We start from the raw sequence: 18,724 nt of genomic DNA on the forward strand, positions 1-18,724 counted from the left end.
TCTGGCAGTGACCATGTAGACCTTTGTTGTTTACTCTGGCAGTGGTTCCTTAGGAGCTTAGACAGAGGCATTTCCCCATCACCTGCTACCAGGGGGGTCTTTTTAACTGGAGATGAGCTTGGGGTCTTTAGCATGCAAAGCATGTTCTCTTAAGTTGAGCTGTGGCCCTTTCTTGGTGAATTTGTCTGCTGAGAAACTGCTGCACACTTGTCAGTCCTTGCAGATGCTTCTGGGACAGTCAGTCAGTGACTCAGGCCTGGTGAAGGCTATAAGGGAGGGCTGTGGCCCTCCAGATGTTGCTAGACTACAACTCCCATCATATCTGGGCATGGGCTGTGCTAGCTGAGGTTGATGGGAATTGTAGCAGAGCAGCAGATTCCCCGTCTCTGCTGTGTGGCAAGGCTGTTCTCTGGGTAGTGCACTTCAGAACACATTGAACACACTCTGGGGGCACTGTAGAAGTGGAGGGTTGGTAGTGGTGGGGGCCACTGACCCTTTTCTTTGAGGGACCCCGTTAAACCTCTGAGGAATCCCAACATTACCAGTAACACCGTTTGAAAGCCACTGACCTACAGTTAGACCTTGCAGTGAGTAGACTGTACCAGCTTTGCAGCGGGGCTGGCTCTGGGAGTCTGCTTTCTGTGCTTAGCAATTTAATGCTTTCTTTTCTGCCCCCTGCAGTGGGATGAGCTGGAGCTGGGGATGGGCATCCGCAGGAAGCAGCATTTTAGCAGAATTTGGCAGCCTCCACTTAGAATTTGTGCACCTCTCAGAGCTGTCCGGAAATCCTGTTTATACTGAAAAGGCAAGTACAATCCTTACACATTCACGGGTACGTTCCTCCTCCCTAGATGTAATTGTAGCTTGTGATGATGGTGGTGGTGGTGGTGATGATCATAATTTATTTATACTCCACCCATCTGGCTGAGGAGCTCCTGAGGAGCAGGAACCTCTTGCTGCTACACAAACCTGCCCATTGCCTCTTTGGTGACTCAGACTCAAGCCTACAGCTGCCTGGCTCTGCCCACCAGGCTGTGTCAGTCAGTCTCTGATGAGCTGGATGGAACTCCGGGAGCAGTTACTGTCAGCACTCTCCCTCCAGCCCCAGAGCCAAGACGCAGGGAGTCATCAGGGTTAAGCGCCTTGGCTAACTCTAGCAATTGTACTGGGGCACCTTTTTGACTGTCTGTCAGTAAAATAAGGCACTCCTGAATGTGCTGTCCTGACCGACGTAATGAGGACACTGTGGATGGAAAGTCTGAGAAGCCCTTAGAAGACCCAGTTTGGGAAAGCAGAGTTTTTTAAAGAAAAAATCCTGATTCTTTTATGGTTCTTTCTAAAAGCAGCTGTGTTGCTGTTGGCCATGTCCAAAGGAGGGTTGTGTATTTAAGCCCAAGTATTGCCCCCGCCCCAACTTCTTAGGCCTGCCAAAGTATTTGTTGATGAGAGAGATGTGTTAATACTAAGACAGGTTTATGCCCCCCCCCCAGGTGCTCACTATATTTTGTGATTATGCAATTTCCTCCTTCAGCAGCTCAAGGAGCTCCTCTGGAGCTGCTTTCAGCCAATAATTGTATTAGCGTTGGTTTTTTACCTCGAGGTTTTATTCCGTGCTCTTGTTCATTGTGTGTGAGAGAACGAAGAACTAGATGTGCTGCTGGGAACCTTCCTTTCCTCCCTTGCTTCCTTCCAGCTCAGTATCCTTGGAATAGCTCATTCTGAAGGAGACAAACTGCTCCAATTAGAATAAGAACCCACCCCTTGAGTCCAGCAGGAATAGATCAGCCCAGAGTTCCACCCTGGGAGAAACCGCTCTGATAAGTTCTCCCTGCTGTTTCAGCAAGACACCTTGCGAACAATCAGCCCGTTCCCAGAATGGATAATAGGAAGGCAAGATGCAAAAGGGCAGGGGCAGCAGAGAAGCAAGAGACACAAGAGTAGCAGGAGATGAATGTGAAACAGGGAAGCCACGGAATCGGAATGGAGAAGATAAGGCCTGAACAGAGCAGGGCAGTAGAAAGGCCCATTGCATAAGAGTGATGAAGTTTACTGAAGGACGGAGTGAATGAGAAAGGGCATGAGCAGAGAAGAAGGGTGGGAAAGGCAAAATCGGAAAGGAAGAGTAGAAACACCCTGGTGAGAGGGTAAGGGCCACTGCCTTAGCCATGGTGTGTTCAGTGTAGGTGTAATATTTAAAACAGAGGACAATGCAACCCATGGTTTGCAAACTCAGATTTAAACCTGGATAGCTCAGTTGGTTAGAGAGTGGTGCTGATAACGCCGAGGTTGCAGGTTCGATTCCTGTATGGTACAGCTGCATATTCCTGCATTGCAGGGGGTGGACTAGAGTATCGTCAGTGTCCCTTCCAACTCTATGATTAACCTAGAGATATGTCTTGTTCATAAGACATCCTATGGTGTAGGGGGAGAGCTCTGGGTTTGGGGGAGGGGGTGAGATTCTTAATGCTTAATGCCGACTGAATCTCTATTGTGCTATTAAGCCCAGCCAATCAATAAGTGTGAGAACCGGCTTGTTTAATGGATTCACCTGCTCTGAACATGCAGTAGATTAAAGCTAAAGCTGCGTGAGAAAACAAAAGTGCACAGGAGGAACCAGTTGCAGACAGCCATCTAGAGGGAAATGGGCTTCTGAAAAGCTGATCAGCTCATTAGCGCACAGCCAAGGCAGCCTGGGCCCTTAATAGGGCACTGCCTGTCCCTGTTTGTTATGGACACATCATTAACACGCCATGTTCTTCGGCTGCACCAGTATGATGTTGTTGTTTTGTTGTTGTTGTTGTTAATTAAATGTATATTCTGCCCTATACCTGCAGGTCTCAGGGTGGTTAACAGGATAACAGTTGTGATTATGTGGCTGGAACCAACTTTTTTGGCTAGTTAAAAGCGCCTGGGGCAGACTTCATACTCAATCCTAGTTATTGCTAACCCCTGTTTGTTGCTTAACCCTGGGCTGGAATGCAGGGGAAGCTGCCATAACCATGGTTTGTTCAGTGTAGGTATAATATTTAAAACAGAGGACAGTGCAACCCATAGTTTGCAAACTCAGTTTTAAACTCTGGTTTCACTTTCTAGTTTGTAAACCAGACTTCCATCACAGTTAAGTGATGGGATTTATCACAACTATGGAAGATTAAAAGAAACTATGATTAAGTATTGTGTCTGCATAGGACCACTTTAGCTAGATTTTATAAAATATGTGGGAAATAGGCGACCAGAAACACCTCCTGTAAAAACCGTCCACATTGAAAGTAGTGGGACTCACACACCTGCCTGAATTTCTCACTGCCAAACAGCTATTAAATTTTGAATTATCAGGAATATTTATTAAGGTGAAATGCCAACACCCTTGGCCATTGCCCTTTGTGTACCATAGAACCAGTTATTGGCAGCCTTCAAGCCAGATCCAGCTGCTGTTTGGCCCACCGGACGCCATTGGCTTGGCTTTTCCAACTACAAGAGATGTCCCAGCCAGCCAAAGGTCTGTTAGCAAAGGGAAAACAGGAAGGAATGCATGGGTAGTTGCTAGGCCACAGGCTGCAGTTGCTCGGCAACAGATTTATTTTTTCCTTATCAGGAAACTTATAGGAAGCTGCATCTATTTCTTCATTCTTTCTTGCTTGGGATAGGCCTTCAGTTGTCAGCCTGGTGCCTTTGGCCTCTGGTGAATCCGGAGCAATGGTAGGAAAGTGAATGGGTGAGATTTTCTGGCAAGCAATGTCAACTGTAGCTATATGTCCCGGGACATGTACTTCCGGGCAGTATTCCTCAGAATGCCTCATACTGGGGACAGACAAGAGGGAATGTTCTTGTACTCTTGAATCTGCCAGAGGCATTTGGCTGATTACTGTTAGAAGCAGCAAGCTGGGGAGATGACTTTGACCTTATCTGGCAACACTAGGTTTATATTCTTTAGGAGTAACGCACTGCAAGGCCTGAGACACAAGAAAGGGAGCCCTTTCCCAAGCATGAGTGCCCTTGTGGAGGGAGGTTGACATAACACTCACCAAATCACATCACTTCCTTAGTAAATGTACCAATCTGTACTAGTGGTCTGACTGAATATAAGGTAGCTTCCTAAGTGGAGCAGCAGACCCACAGAACAATTCCTGACCCACTGACTCCCCTCCTCAGCAGTAATTAAAGGTGAGGGAAAGCTTCCATTGCTTCCCCACAAGCCTAATTAGTGTTGAGTGTGTGAGTCACAGCTGGGAAGAGTTAATGCATGTCTGAAAATTAGAATTCTACCCAATGTATTCATATCCTGCACCTGTTCCGTCTTGAAACTCCTGTGGAGTTCTAGGCCAGTCTCCCATCAAAGGACTGATTAGGCCCCAGCCCACATAGGAAGCTTCATGACATGCCTTCAGACTTTTCAGAGCATGCCCTGATACCTTATCATGTGTTCCTATAGGAAGGTCTTCTCTTGAAGACCACAGATTTGGAAGTGATGGACAGTGTTTGCATTCCCAAAGGACAATAAGGTGTGCACAGAACTGATTGAAACTGGTGCTGCTTGGCAGTTTGTTTGTTTGTTTGGTTGGTTGGTTGGTTAGGTAGTTTGTTTATGGGTTGTTGTTGTTGCTGTTGCTTTAAAAAAACCCACCTGTGAATTGGAAAAAAGAAAGGAGCTTATCTCTTCTTTTTTGCTTGTAGGTGATGAACATCCGCAAAGTCCTGAACAGAATTGAGAAGCCACAGGGACTTTACCCTAATTTCCTCAGTCCAGTAACCGGGAACTGGGTGCAGCGTGAGTATTTCAAGAGTCCCTCGGCTGAGCCAGAGAAATGCTTGCTGATGTGTGGCAGACTTTCTAGGGCCTCTCACTAGGGCAAGAGCATCAAGCCAAGGAAACATTAGCCGCCAAATTAAAATCCTCACTGATGCTAATCAAGGAGCTCATTATGCAGGGTGCTTCAGTCAAAGCAATTCTCCTGAACAGATGCAAGAGAGTCATCACTCACGCCCAGAGCCCTGATCCCTGCCAAGTATCTCTTAACATCCAGGACCACACAAGGCAAACTAGACTAAGAGGCGGGGTGGGCAGCCTTGGACAAGTGACCTCCACAGCGCACCAACTGTATTAACCCTTGGGGTGTCCCTTTTCTCTTTCTTCAGCAGCCACCTGCTGCAGTTGCAAGCATAGGCTGAAAGACTCCTATCAAACAGGGATGGGAAATCTCTGGCCGTCCACATGATGGTGGACTCCAAATCCTATTGGCATGGTCAGAAGTCAGGGGATTATGGGAGTTGTAGGTCACCAGTACCCCAAGGACCACAGTTCTCCCAGGCCTGCTATAAAGAGAGTTGAAGGGATTCAGGATTCTAGGACTCTGTTCTCCCCTGTGATTGTCAGAGGGCAAAAGCACTTCCCTAAGCTAAAACATTGCAAGGGGCAGGAAGGACCAGACTGGGGGAGGGGGGTACTAATATGAGGGACAAGTTAGAGGTTTATAAAGTATATATGCTGTGGATAATTCCCTGCCCCTTTCTTATAATAAGAGAACTCTGGGGCATCAAATAAAATTGATAAGCAGTAGATTTAGGGTAAAGTATGAGGAGGTCCCTGATGGATCAGACCAAAGGCTCATCTAGTCCAGCATCGTGTTTTACACTGTGGTCAAACAGGGAAGGTCACAAGCAGCACATGTGCCACTAGTCCTTCTGTTGCTGTCTGAGCTACCAAAAACAACAACAACAACCTATTTTAAGAATGGAAAGGACACCGATAACAGTGCAGATGGCCCACCCAATCCCACCCATGGCTAGCCTTAACCATGCCCTCCATCCCCCTTCATCCACTGCTACAGCAGCTTTCCTCCATCCAGTGCCCCCCCCCCCATGTTCCTGGCAGTCAGCTGTGCAGGCTAGAGCTTAAAGGAGCTGTGATCAAAAACCTCTGGAGGGTGCCAGGTTAGGGAGCAGAGTATGTTGCCAGGCTTCACTGTGCTTGAAACCAATGAAAAACTGTAGAGAATCTTCAGAACGGGATTTTGGTATTTCCAGTAAGCTTGAAAACATGCAAGAAGCCACCACATAGTAACCTGCATTTCAAATGGAAACCATGAATACTCATTGATGGAGAGGCTCGCCATACATGTATTCACATCTAGGAATATATATATAGCAGTGGGAATAAATTCTGTTCTTTTCTTTGGAAAAAAAAGGTGATTTGCACATCCTTGGCTGCCCTGAAGAATCTATGCGCTGAGATGTAAAAATAAAATCCCCCCTAGTGTACTTTAAAGTTATAAATCTGTCCAACGGTTTTCCAGGCAGATTTCCCTCAGGCTAGCAGGTTGCAGAGCTGCTTAGTCTGAGCAGGTAGCCTTGGAAAAGCTCTGCGATTCAGTATTCTGCACACATTTCCACACCTGGCATCGTGGTTCTCTGCTCAGTCCACCTCCCCTCTTTGTCAATCTGCTACGGCTATAGAAACCTCCACAGGACTCTAATATGTCACTCCAGGCAGAGAATCACAACTACAAAATCTAGACGGCCTCGCCAGCTGCCAGGAGGTTCTGAACTTGCTGTTCTGTCAATTGATGGGCTTTTCTGCTGTGATGCTTGCAGCCATGGCATGTTCCTCATCCCCTGCGGATTGTGCCCCTCCTGTAAGGAGAACAGAATGTCTGGCGGAAGTATATAGCATCAGGCAGGGCTGAGTGTATGCTGTCTTTTGGAGGGAGTGGTATGGGATGCAAAATTCAGCTTCCTGGGAATCTGGGTTTTTTTTAATTGATTTTAATTTTTAAAGCAAGATTCTAGTCCTTAGGTTTGTAGGGTTATGTTTGAAAGTGAAATTCTCAGGAGCCGGAGAAGTTGCAGAATTTTCCAGAAGTCTTTGGGAGGGAGGTGTTTGCACCATGTGTAATTCCCCTGCTATGAGACAGTTAATACTTGGGGTATTTCCAAATGAGATTTGTGTGTGTGTGTGTGTGTGTAATTGGTGCTGCTTATGCAGCCATGTTTTTCGCAGCATGAACATGTTCACGTTGGCATCAAAATGCCACCCTGTGTTTTTATTAATCTGGTTTTCCCCTCTAATGTGGAAAATCAAATAACTAAAGAATAACCCAAGCCAATACAACTAGGGATTTTTTGAAAATAAAAATCAGTGCATTTTTCTTGAATGAAATACTTCCCCTTCCAGTTGTTTTGAAACTACAGCCTGGGAAAATAAGGAGGAAAGAAGCAAGAAGGAAGGAACTCTGATAGGGTGGGTGACTGGGGTAGGTTCAGGAGGTGTCAGGAGCTACATATGTTGAGGATGGAAGAAGAAGGGTGCTTTCCTATAGCTCGGATCATCCTCTGGGACCAGCAAAAGGAAAACACTGTTTTAAAATGAACACTATGGAATTCGCTCCCATCAAAAGCAGCAATGGCCATCAACTTGGAAGTCTTGAAAAGAGTATTAGGCAAATTCATGGAGAATAATGCTACCAGTGGCTACTAGCCATGATGGCTTTGTATTACCTCCACTGTTTGTATATTTATTTCATACTAAAGGAAAGAAACCTCAAAGCAGCTGGAGGCAGTATGCCTCTGGATATCACTTGCTGGGAATCACAAGTGGGCAGAGGGCTGTTGTGCTCAGCTTCTGCTGCTTCTCACACAGGCAGCTGGTTGGCCACTGTGAGAACAGGATGTTGGATGAGGTGGGCCTTTGGCCTGATCCATTGGGACTCTGATATTCTTACATTGGAAGAGGCATTCTACACACACATAGAGGGCATGTCTCCAAAGAGCATATGCTTCAAGGAAGCATGCTGTCTTCAGAATGACTGTTTACACCCCTGTGCAGATTTAATCAAACAATCATATTCATGTTAATCTGTTAACCAATCAAGTTTTCTTTCATTGGATGGCAGCCCTAATCACAAGGCAATGCTTTATTCTTCTTGCTGCTGCAGATCATGTTTCCATCGGCGGCCTTGGGGACAGTTTTTATGAGTATCTGATCAAATCTTGGCTGATGTCGGACAAGAAGGATACCGAAGCCAAAACCATGTATGACAATGCGCTAGAGGTAAGCTCAATTCCTTTTGCAGCTGAGAAAATGTCACAGCAAATTGGAAGGCAGCAGTGTGTAGGTCACAAGCTGCCTCAAAGAACTTTAAACACTGCGATGCTTAGAGTCAAATCTCACCTCTGCTGTGGAGTCACTGGGCAGCCTCAGGCCAGCTGGCCATTTGTCCTTCATCCTCTGGATGAAGCCAAGGCATGTTTTGGGAACTTGGGGGTGTGGAGGGCACTTTCCAACATCACTTCTTCTGTCCCAGGGTGGGCTCTGATTTCAAAAAAGAAAAATCTTGCTTCTTTTCTGAATGGTTCAGATTGAACCAGGGAAAATCCACCTTTAGAAGTTGTCGTTTGGCTAGCACCAGTGACATCACCAACATACCTCAGTGCATTCCTGGAGCAGGTCTGCATCTGTTTTAAAATTGTTTTTTGTTTTTGTTCTATTTCGACAATATGAAGATGAATGTATAAAGAAACAAATACATGCAGTTTAAAAAGAAAAACTGGCACACTTAGGTTAAAGCAAGGAAAAATGTACAGCTGATTCAGTGCATGGGCTGTTGAAACGTGCATTTGCAGTGCAAGCTGCAATGCTGGACTTTCACTGTAGAGTGAATAACCGGCTGTGTTTGGCCTTAAATTCTTATCTCTGTCTCCATTCACAGTTTTCATCCTCTCTATCAAATGGAATTTTTATATGACTTGCCCCACAAGGTGGTTAATGATAATAAGGAAATATATGGACTGAAAAGAAAGCAAAAGTGCTGTAAACATAATAAGTGTGATCCACCCCCCCCCCAATAGTATGATTTTGTACTGCAAGTTTCTTTGGATATTTGTTGTTGTTTAAAGGTGATTGATACATTTATTAATAGGATTATTGATGTTTAATAGGGTTGTATGTAGGATTGTATCCAACTAAGTCCTGCTTTAATGAGCAGACCCATTAAAATTAGCAGACCTAAGTTAGCCACGTGCATTGATTTAAATGTGTCTACTCTGACTAACACTGGATACAACCGCATATATTTAGTATATAAATAACATAGTAGCTGTTCAGGAGGATGCATGTTTGTCAGCCCTTTGTTTCCTTGGGAATAACACCCATTTATTTTCTTCTCTTCTTAATGCTGCTAAATTTAGGCCATAGAAAAACACCTGGTGAAGAAATCAGCCGGTGGGCTGACATACATTGCAGAGTGGCGAGGTGGCGCCTTGGACCACAAAATGGGCCATTTGGCTTGCTTCTCCGGAGGGATGATAGCGCTTGGAGCAGAGCATGCCGGGGAAGAACAGAAACAGCACTACATGGACCTAGCTGCAGAAATTACGAACACCTGTCATGAGTCTTACGTCCGCTCAGGTAGAAGCTGAGCCTGCACTAAAGATCAGTGCAAAGCCTACCCCAACCACTCCCACCACCCAGTTAAAGGTGGAGGAATAATAACTCAGTGAGAGAGCATCTGTTTTACAAGCAGAAGGTCCCAGGTTCAATCCCAGCATCTCCAGTTAGGGCTGGGAAGAGCTCTTGCCTGAAACCCTGGAGAGCTGCTGCCAGCCAGAGTAGACAATAGTGAGCTAGATGGAGCAATGGTCTGACTTAGTATGAGGCAGCTTTTTATGGTCCTGACACAGCAGGGAGGCCTATGCACAGGGCTGTGTGCATTTGGGACCTCTCCATTATGACTGTCCAGAATCTGCTAAGAAAAGCTGCATACTGTAGTTCCACTGGGGCTATGGATCGGGATCAACCCCATATCCTGTAGAGTCTGAGAGCACACCCAGCATGTTCAGCTTTTAACTATCAGGGTTTCTCACAGCTCTGAAAAAACGTTTCTGATTCTTAGTCGCTGCAGATGTATATTTTAGGAGCTTCTCCCAACTTCAGCTTCCTAGTTGTGATAAGCATAAAAGTTCTAATCGTCTCTGAATGTCTAATGTATCCTTTGCCAGAAACCAAGCTGGGCCCAGAAGCATTCCGCTTTGATTTTGGCACCGAAGCAATGGCCACCCGACTCAGCGATCGCTATTACATTCTGCGCCCTGAAGTTGTTGAAAGTTACATGTACATGTGGAGGCTGACGCACAATCCCAAGTACAGGCAGTGGGGCTGGGAAGCTGTACAGGTATTTCCTCCCAAACCGTCATTGCTAACTACCATTCCCTTGCCTTAGGACAGGGGTTGCTTGAAAAAAAGAAAAAAGGGCTTTCGTTTCTGGCCGCCAAAGACCCAGCCAGTCTTTGCAACTGCAAAAAGGTAGAGGGGTGTGGGTGTGTAGGTGTGTGTTTTAAGAAGAGACACCCTTGGGGTGGGTAGAGCCCAGCAGCCTGGTGCGCATGCAAATTCCTCTCTCCCTGGTCATTAGATTAATTATATGATGAGCAGTGAGGAGGTGATTATCTACTACCTCTGCTGCTCTGCACGTATCAGTTGAGGGGTGGCTATCTGTGTGCAAGTTTGTCTGTTAGATGTTGGGTGCTCTCCTCCTGGAAGCTTGGCCAAGGGCAAATGTGGACCTCTAGTGAAAATTGGTGAGCCACCCGTGGCTTAAGAATACATCTGAGGTGGAAATTGTGGTTCAGTTTCTCACTGTCTTCCCAGGTGACAAAGAGAGCCAAGTGCAGGCCACTCTTTCACAGCTGAGTCAGGTGCGAAAATCCTTTCTGTACCTTGGCCCTTCAATGCTGGAAGCAGCTCAGCTCAGCCACCATGCTTCCACAATATTATTTAGCATAGCAGTAAAAATACATGTGTTGGGATGGGGAGAAATTCAATTCAGTTCTCATTTAAAGGTGAAGTTACCTAATTCTCACTTTCCGAAGCAATATGCAAACTGCAACTCCAGCTACTCTTTGAAATTCATGCTTCTCTGAGTTTTGCAATGTAGTGCCCCAGCCAAGTAATGGGCAAAAACATATATGCATATATTGGTGTATGGTGTGCATAAAGATGTATATATTAGTAACAGAACAAATTCCTTCCAGTAGCACCTTAAAGACCAACTAAGTCAGTTCTTGGTATGAGCTTTCGTGTGCATGCACACTTCTTCAGATACACTCGTGCTACTGGAAGGAATTTGTTTTGTTTTGACTATGGCAGACCAACACGGCTACCTATCTGTAATTAGTAACAGAGATATTTAAAAACGCATCCTTAGGACTCACCTTACTTTTGGGATTGTAAGTTGTTTTAAACTGTTTTTAATGTTTTCTTTTAATGTTGAGACCCCTGGGAGGGCAGGTAATAAATAACAATTATAATTGTTACTAGGAAAATTGCTCTGCAAAATTGCGTACAAAAATGTGTAAATTAGGAGATAATTCGTACTAAAGTGCTGATAAATTTTCATTGGAACTTTTTTCCTTAAAAGGGAAGCTGCTGTGTAGATGTGGAGAACTGAGCTTAAGATTGGAAAATTGAGAAACAGAGAGAAACTGAAATTGACAGATTTCACGTAGGCTTTTTAACAGTAGTGGCAGAAGGGGCCAGGCTGCAGGATATATAATGGCAGAGATCCAAACAGCTCTATTTATTTTTTGTTTATTTGTGTGCTCACTTATCAAGTTAATGCAAAAGGCAAATGAAACATTTTAAATAGTTTTTAAAAATGTTACTGCACTTGCATTCTAAATAAAATGCCAACCTGTGCTGTTGAGAGAAAACGAGAGACCACACCGCATGGCATATAAAGGGACAATCTGGCAGTTAGTGAAGATGGGTCTTCACTGTCTGTGTTGCCAGCCTGTCTTGCTGACCACTTGTCCTCCACCAAGTGAATCAAGTTGCGCTTTGCCACTCCACGCTGGCCATTGTGAGGGCGGGGAAGGGGGGAAACAATACATAGCCAGACCTCTTAAAAAAGATGGGAGGACAAGAAGGTTTATGGCAGCAGCACTGTCTTGGCTCCCTCTAACAACTGAGTGAACAAATCACGTCAGTTCCAGAGAAAACGGCTAGCGTGTTACTCTGGGAAGCCAATCTGAGGTCTGTTCCAAGACACAACCCAAGCAAGACAGCAGAGGAATAGGGGATAGCCAGCAGCAGAATTGGCAGGAGCAGCTCATCCAGGTGAGACACTGGGAGCTTCATGGTACCTAGTCAGCTGCCAGGAGGGAAAAGCCTGCTCTTACCAGCTAGTAAGCTTGCATTCTGCAAACACAGGTGTGGGTTTCTGCTTCCCACTGAACTTATTTGGATTATTTATGTACCAACCTTTGCCCAGACCACTGGGCAGTTTACAGCAAAAACAAATAGATAGCAGCTGATAAAATCCAGAAAACTAACACAAGCCATTAAAAGCAAAACAATCACCAAAACCAATTTCTAAAAGCATCAGCAGCCGGGTCTCTCCTCGTCCAAATGCCTGTTGAAAAAGGATGCATCTTGACCAACCGTCCCTCTCACCTGGAGGTAAACTTTGTGATCCCATTATCAGGCATTTTGAGATAAAGGTACATGAGGATTCACTCTCTTACAGGGGTATTTTTAAAAATTCCTCAGTTTGTTTAGAGCCACGTTGTTCAGCACATGCATGGCCCCTGGTATTCTAGTTGTTGGAAAAGTCTGAAACCTGGGCTCTTCTTACATTTCTCTCCTAAAACAGGGATCTCCAGGTGTACACCTGATTAAACTGGTAGCTAGGGAGCTGACATTTGGTTACACACAGAATCCAAGCCACCCTGATAGTACCAGTAAAGTCTGAAGGGAGTGGGGAGCATCTGTCAATCCCTCCTGCAAACATGGAAGACTCACCACACCAGCAGATGGTTAGGATACTTCCAGGCCTTTCTGGAAATTGAAATTTTAGCGAATTCACAGTTCATAGACACTGATTATGGTGTGGACATTCGAAACCTGAGTAGCCTTTAAGTCACTCTGCACAATTTTCTTGCCACAAAGGGTTATGGTGTTTCTGAAGAACAAATTTGGTGCACATATCTGAGCACAGAGCATGCCTAGCACATGTGAGGTAGAGTATTGGGCTATGAGTTCTGTTTCCTCAACACATCTGTTTTGGGTGTAGTTCATGGAGAACTTGAAGTGGCTAAAGTCCACGATGCTTAAAAAATTATAATCTATGCCAAGGCTGATCACCACATGCATGACATGTAGTAATCAAGAAGGAGCTGCCTCTGAGAATCTGTAGTGTCGTCCCCCCCCCGCCACTACCATTGGGCAACCCCAGTTACACACATCTAGGATTGGGAGGGAGGGGGCATCTGTAGCCCAAGGAGCACAAAGTGCCTGGCATGTCTGATCTCTGCATCACTTTAGCAATAGAGCATTTCTGGCTCACCAGATTACAATTATTAATTTGGCATTATGTGAGGGGTGGATGGTCAGGTGATGGAATTCCAAATTCCATACTTGGAGCCAAATGTGAAGCGAATCAGATTAAGGTGCATATTTCAGTTATTAATTTTTGCTTTTGTTCCTTATTGCTGAGTTGGGCATTCTTGTTGCTCCAGCTAACTCACTAATCTGCGCTGGAGTGTCAGGGCTTGGCAGGGACTCCACACCTCTTGGTTCCTTTAAAAAATAATAATAATATATTTATTAAGTTTTCCATTTTGTAATATTAAATACATCCTTATAAAATTCTTAGATTTTTGCTTATATGAGCTGTCGACTTCCCTCCACCCTCCACAAATGGTTTTCCTAATTCCAATTTTACATCCTCGCATTTGTACCTTTTCCAATTTACTTTCCCCTCCTATATTTTATCTCATATTTTTAAGTAAATGTAAGATGGTAATAAGAATTAACATTACAAGCCTTCTTACTGCAACCCTGCCAGTGTTGGTAAACGTTTACAATTGTCCTTCAAATATTGTACAAATTTACTCCAGTCTTTTTGGAAAGCTTGATCTCGCTGGTTTCGGATTTTCCCAGTCAGCCTAGCCAATTCCGCATACTCCCATCATATTCATCTGCTATTTCTCAGTTGTTGGTATTTCTTGTTGCTTCCATTTTTGGGCTAATAGAATTCTTTCAGCCATTGCTGCGTACATAAACAATTTTTGATCTATCTTAGGAATCTCTTCTACTATACCCAACAGAAATGCTTCTGGTTTTTTAACAAAGGTATTTTTGTACATTTTCTTTAACTCATTGTATATCATATCCCAATAAACTTTGACCTTACTGTATGTGGTAGAAATTCCCCTCTTTTTCTTTACGTTTCCAACAATCTTTTTTTCTTGGCGTTCCACCCAAGCAGGAGCACAAGGAACCCCTGTGACTCCTCTGCTCTATGCTTAGGGCTGTCTGTCCCCCACTCCACCATCCCTAATGGCGCCCCTAGAGTCCGCAGCCTGTGTCAACCACTTCCCTTTGCCTTTTCATGGAGCCACCTCTGACAGGATAGGACATTTGAAGACCGCCTCCTAATGTGCTGGCAGTTGTGTTTGTCGGGTGGCCTTCTGTCAATTGTACAATATTTCAAGGAAGGACTTCTTCAGGGGCCGGTACTTGAGGGCTCTTACAGGAGACTGAGTGTAACAGAAAGTGCTAACCATCAGAGGCGAGCCTATTTTCTTGGACCCTTGGGGAATCATTAAAAGCTCTTCAATGGGAGCTCAGCCTCTATAAAAACACAAATCCAACTCATAAACCTGCATGGGTGAAACACAACTGATTATGATTAATGAGCTACTTGTTTGCTGTGCTGCTATTACTGGAAGAGATTGACTGTTTCTCTCTCTCTCTCCCCACTCCCACTCCCATCCCCCAACCAGGCACTTGAGAAATATTGCAGAGTAGATGCTGGTTTCTCCGGGATCCGCGATGTTTATACCACCAACCCGAGTCACGACAACATGCAGCAGAGCTTTTTCCTAGCAGAGACGTTAAAGTAAGTCCTGAACATTTTCAGCGCCTCTTCCACAAAAAGCTGTGTAGGGTGGAGAATGTCTTTCATGGGGGAGGGGGTCATCAACAGTGGCTGCATCTTAAATAAAGCAGGAATCTGCCAATTGCCCTTGGCCATTTCCTCTCTGATCCGTTGGAGTGACTTGGAATGTACTTTGGAATATTTAAGATGAGGCTTTGCTGACTTGCTTTCCTTATGTGCCCTGTTGAACTAGCTTTGTGTGTGGACTTGACACCTGTAAGTGCCATGCATGTCTTTGGAAACTCACCAGAGGGCTGGTTCATATGTACATATTCATCACTTGGAATCTGTATGGACAAAATATAAGAAGAGAGTTCAAAGTGCACCCCCCGCCCCCACTGTGATTGACTTCTTGATGTGGTGGCATGCCTGCAAACTGAGCCCTGGTAGATGTTCTCCCCATGCCCATTGGTCACCTGCCTCATTGTAGGTTGCACCTCTTTCCCCTTTTGGGAGAGGAAGCATCCCATAGCTGGTTGCCTGAGAATGGAGGAGGCTCCCCCTTTTCCATCTCAGGCTGCTAGCTGCAGGGTGATTTCTTTCCCTGCTCACTCACGGCCTGTCCCATCTCCCACTACTGCTGCCACCATGACTGCCTGTTGAAAAGAAAACACCTCCCAGCTGAATGGAAGTGACACAATCACCACCCGTCTTAGGGTCCCTGCAGGCTTGTGTTTTATTACGGGTGTATTCTGCAGCACGTTTTTGACACAGTAATAGTGCATTAGCAGTGGATTTCCTCTGTTTTAGTTGGTTCTGCAATGCTCCCCAGTGTTACCACATTATTGCTGCGTTCTGCAGAGGGCACTGGACATGCTCTCTGGGTCAGGGGTGTAAGGAAACTTGTCTGCTGTCAACTGCACTTTTTGCTGGGCAACTTTGGATAAGCTTCCAAGAAACCCTTAGCTTCTCTGGCAATCTAACGCAGGCTTGAGGGTCCTGGGACCTTCCAGTTGATGCTAGACTACAATTCCCTCATCCCTAGCTGGGGCTGATGGGAGTGGGAGTCCAGCAATATCCGGAGGGCATCTGCTTTCCTCACTAACCACTGATTCTCCATTGATAGGAGCACCCCATCTGCACATGAATTCCTTTGACTTGTCTCCTTCCTCCAGGTACCTCTATCTTCTGTTCTGTGAAGATGATGTGCTGTCTCTTGAGGACTGGGTGTTCAACACCGAAGCCCACCCATTGCCCGTGAACCGCACAGACCTTATCCTGAAGACAAGCGTGCAATAGGGGCGCTTGCTCCCTCGCGGCTTCCGCAGTGGGATGTGGAGGGTTACTTGCTTCCCCACCCCTGTTTCTCCTTTCCAGTAAAGGAATGCACGTGTTCCCAGAAAGGTATTTTGGGGGCATTCGTCCAATTCAGGACAGTGTTATATCGGGGAGTATAAAAAACTGTGAAACAAGCACCTTTGTGGGGTTTTTTTTCCTCTATGAGGGAACTTACACTAAACCTGATAATGAGGATGTTGAATATGGGCCATAATGCACACAAAACCATGGACTTTCCTTTCTACGGAGAATTTCTACGGAATCCACTGACTTTGTTTTCACATGGCCAAAGGAGTTTGCCATAAAACAGACGCTGGTTTGTGCCACTCTTCTTGTCTCCCTCCCACCCCCTTCCACATGCTCCTTTTTAGATACCGTTGATTTTTATCATCTTTCTAATTTTCACCTTCCTCCCCCCCCCCAAAAAAAAGACTTGCATCCTAAGTGGAATCAATGCCATCAATGATCAGAAGATGTCTGCAAAAGTCTGAATCCCAGGCATCATTTCTCTCTCCCTCCCTCTCTCTTTCCTGTGCTCTTTAAAATGTTTACTGAATATTGCATCATGTGTAATTCTTTTTTTGCTTTCTAAAGTTTGAAATTTGTTCTGTTCCCCCCCCCACTTCGTTTTTGTTTTCATCTGGAGCTTAAATATTACAAGGCACTTGTAAGGATTTCATTTCTGTAATACTCAGAGATGTGGAATAGAATAAAAATTCCTGTCCGATAAGGAGTGTGACTGGATTGCTCGTGTATTAGCACAGAAGGTTAAGAGGAAGAGAGAAGGGACTGACAACCATGTGAAGATCTCAGTAGATCCTCTAAGGAAGCCTCCAAATTCTTTATTTCACAGGAGGAATTCAAGCTCGCAGTTAAAGTGCTATGTTGCCCTAAAAACTGACTTCTTGCAGTTGGGAAAGTGATGGGAATGCACTGAAAAAGCGTGAGATGAACAAATGATTAGCAGGAAGATGTATAGATGCAAACAAATCAAGGTTACTGCTCATTGCCATATAACTGCCCTGCAAACAAATCAGAACAAATCCTCAGTAAAGACTGGACATGTTCTAATCACTGTGTAAGCTTTGTGCAAGCAAATCAGGATATACGCTCAATAAACAGGTCTCTGGAGGAGCCCCAATGTATTTTCTACATGAGCAGCTGGAAGGCGAATGTCCCTCTCCTGCTCTGGAACAGCAGGTTGCGAAGGCACTTGGTGCAGTAAGAATGGCGGGAGGAGATTGGGCACATTCCATTGAGCAAGTTGGGCAGAGATGGCAGACTGTTAATTTACTTGTGTATCAACTTCTGGACCACCCATTGAGCCTGTGCAGTTTGCAAAATACAGAAATGTATTATAGTAAAAAAGCAATCTCGATGCAAAGTACATCAAGACTCGGAACCCAGCATAAAAGAAAACTCGGCTGCATAAAAACAAGATCAGCATAAAATCATTGTGTTTAAATAATAATAATAATAAACAGCTGACAAACCATCAAAAGGGAAAAACAAATTGGTTTCAAAGCAAAGCAGGAGAGGCAACACTTTTTCTTCTTTTCTTTCTGCACGAGTCTGTTAACCCAGATTGAACTGCCTGCTGTGAGTGCAGAATATCTTAGCATGCATTTGAATGCCCACAAGATTGGGAAGAACTGATAAGTGGCTTCTGCTAGGCCAAAGGACAAGGAGTTCATCAGGAGAGGTTTGTCACTGTTCGTTAGCCTGGATAGGTAAACGGAACATTCAGTGGCGAGTGATCCACTAGGACAAATAGGGCTCTGCCCTGCTTTAAAGCCCTACTAGGATTAGGACTCAGCTCCTTGTTTTCTCCCTACCACCACACATTCTCTTCCCCTGCCGCCACTGCTCAAATGCCTTGCAAAGGCCTGCTACCACGAAGTGGCAGGGGGAGCTGTCCTATTGCTCCTCTATCCCATCCGTAGGGCTTTCGAAAAGGGCCATGGAGCAGCTGGGAAACACACGCCCCACCCAAAGAAAAACCACCCAGGGCATGCAAATCGATCACCGGCTTTTTAGCACCATGGAAATAGTCCGTGCCATGTCCCCAGCTCTTTTTAGAACCTTGAAAAACAATGCAGCAGCAAACTATTGAAACACAATGAAGTGAGAAAGCATACTCTTATTGCTTCTTATAACTTCGCTTGCCACCTGGAGAACATAAATTTATAAATTTATGTAAATAACCTGGAGAACATAAATTTATAAATTTATGTAAATAAACCATATAAAAGCATGCAAACATTCATGTCACAACAAATCCTTTAGGCAGGCAGGATGCAAATGTAAAAAGTTCTCAGCCACATTCTGAACCATGTTCTATGATGAGAACCTTGTTTCCTAAGGAAACCGTAAACTGCCCAGTCTGCAAGCCTTGGCTTTCAACTCCAGGATCGGTGATATAATGGAATGGAAACGAAGGAGAGTGCAGTTCTGTGACTTCTTTCATCTGCAAGAGTTTTCATGATAATGGACAAACCCTTGCTTGTGAATGT

At 44.9% G+C, this 18,724-nt stretch overlaps 1 protein-coding gene across 1 annotated transcript in view; it reads left to right on the forward strand.

The window, feature by feature from the left end:
• The window catches only part of MAN1C1 (mannosidase alpha class 1C member 1), a 143,614-nt gene extending 126,673 nt beyond the window's left edge, over nucleotides 1–16,941 (forward strand). Inside the window, exons 6-12 of the mRNA XM_081869020.1 lie at nucleotides 682–805; nucleotides 4,675–4,768; nucleotides 7,932–8,047; nucleotides 9,184–9,403; nucleotides 9,994–10,166; nucleotides 14,779–14,894; nucleotides 16,049–16,941. Of these exons, the coding sequence (XP_081725146.1) occupies nucleotides 682–805; nucleotides 4,675–4,768; nucleotides 7,932–8,047; nucleotides 9,184–9,403; nucleotides 9,994–10,166; nucleotides 14,779–14,894; nucleotides 16,049–16,172 (967 nt within the window). The 3' untranslated portion in view covers nucleotides 16,173–16,941. The remainder of the gene's footprint in view (nucleotides 1–681; nucleotides 806–4,674; nucleotides 4,769–7,931; nucleotides 8,048–9,183; nucleotides 9,404–9,993; nucleotides 10,167–14,778; nucleotides 14,895–16,048) is intronic.
• The last annotated feature ends 1,783 nt before the right edge of the window (nucleotides 16,942–18,724 follow it).

Source organism: Podarcis erhardii, assembly GCF_964252035.2.
Source record: "Podarcis erhardii genome assembly, chromosome: 7".
Taxonomy (NCBI): Eukaryota; Metazoa; Chordata; class Lepidosauria; order Squamata; family Lacertidae; genus Podarcis; species Podarcis erhardii.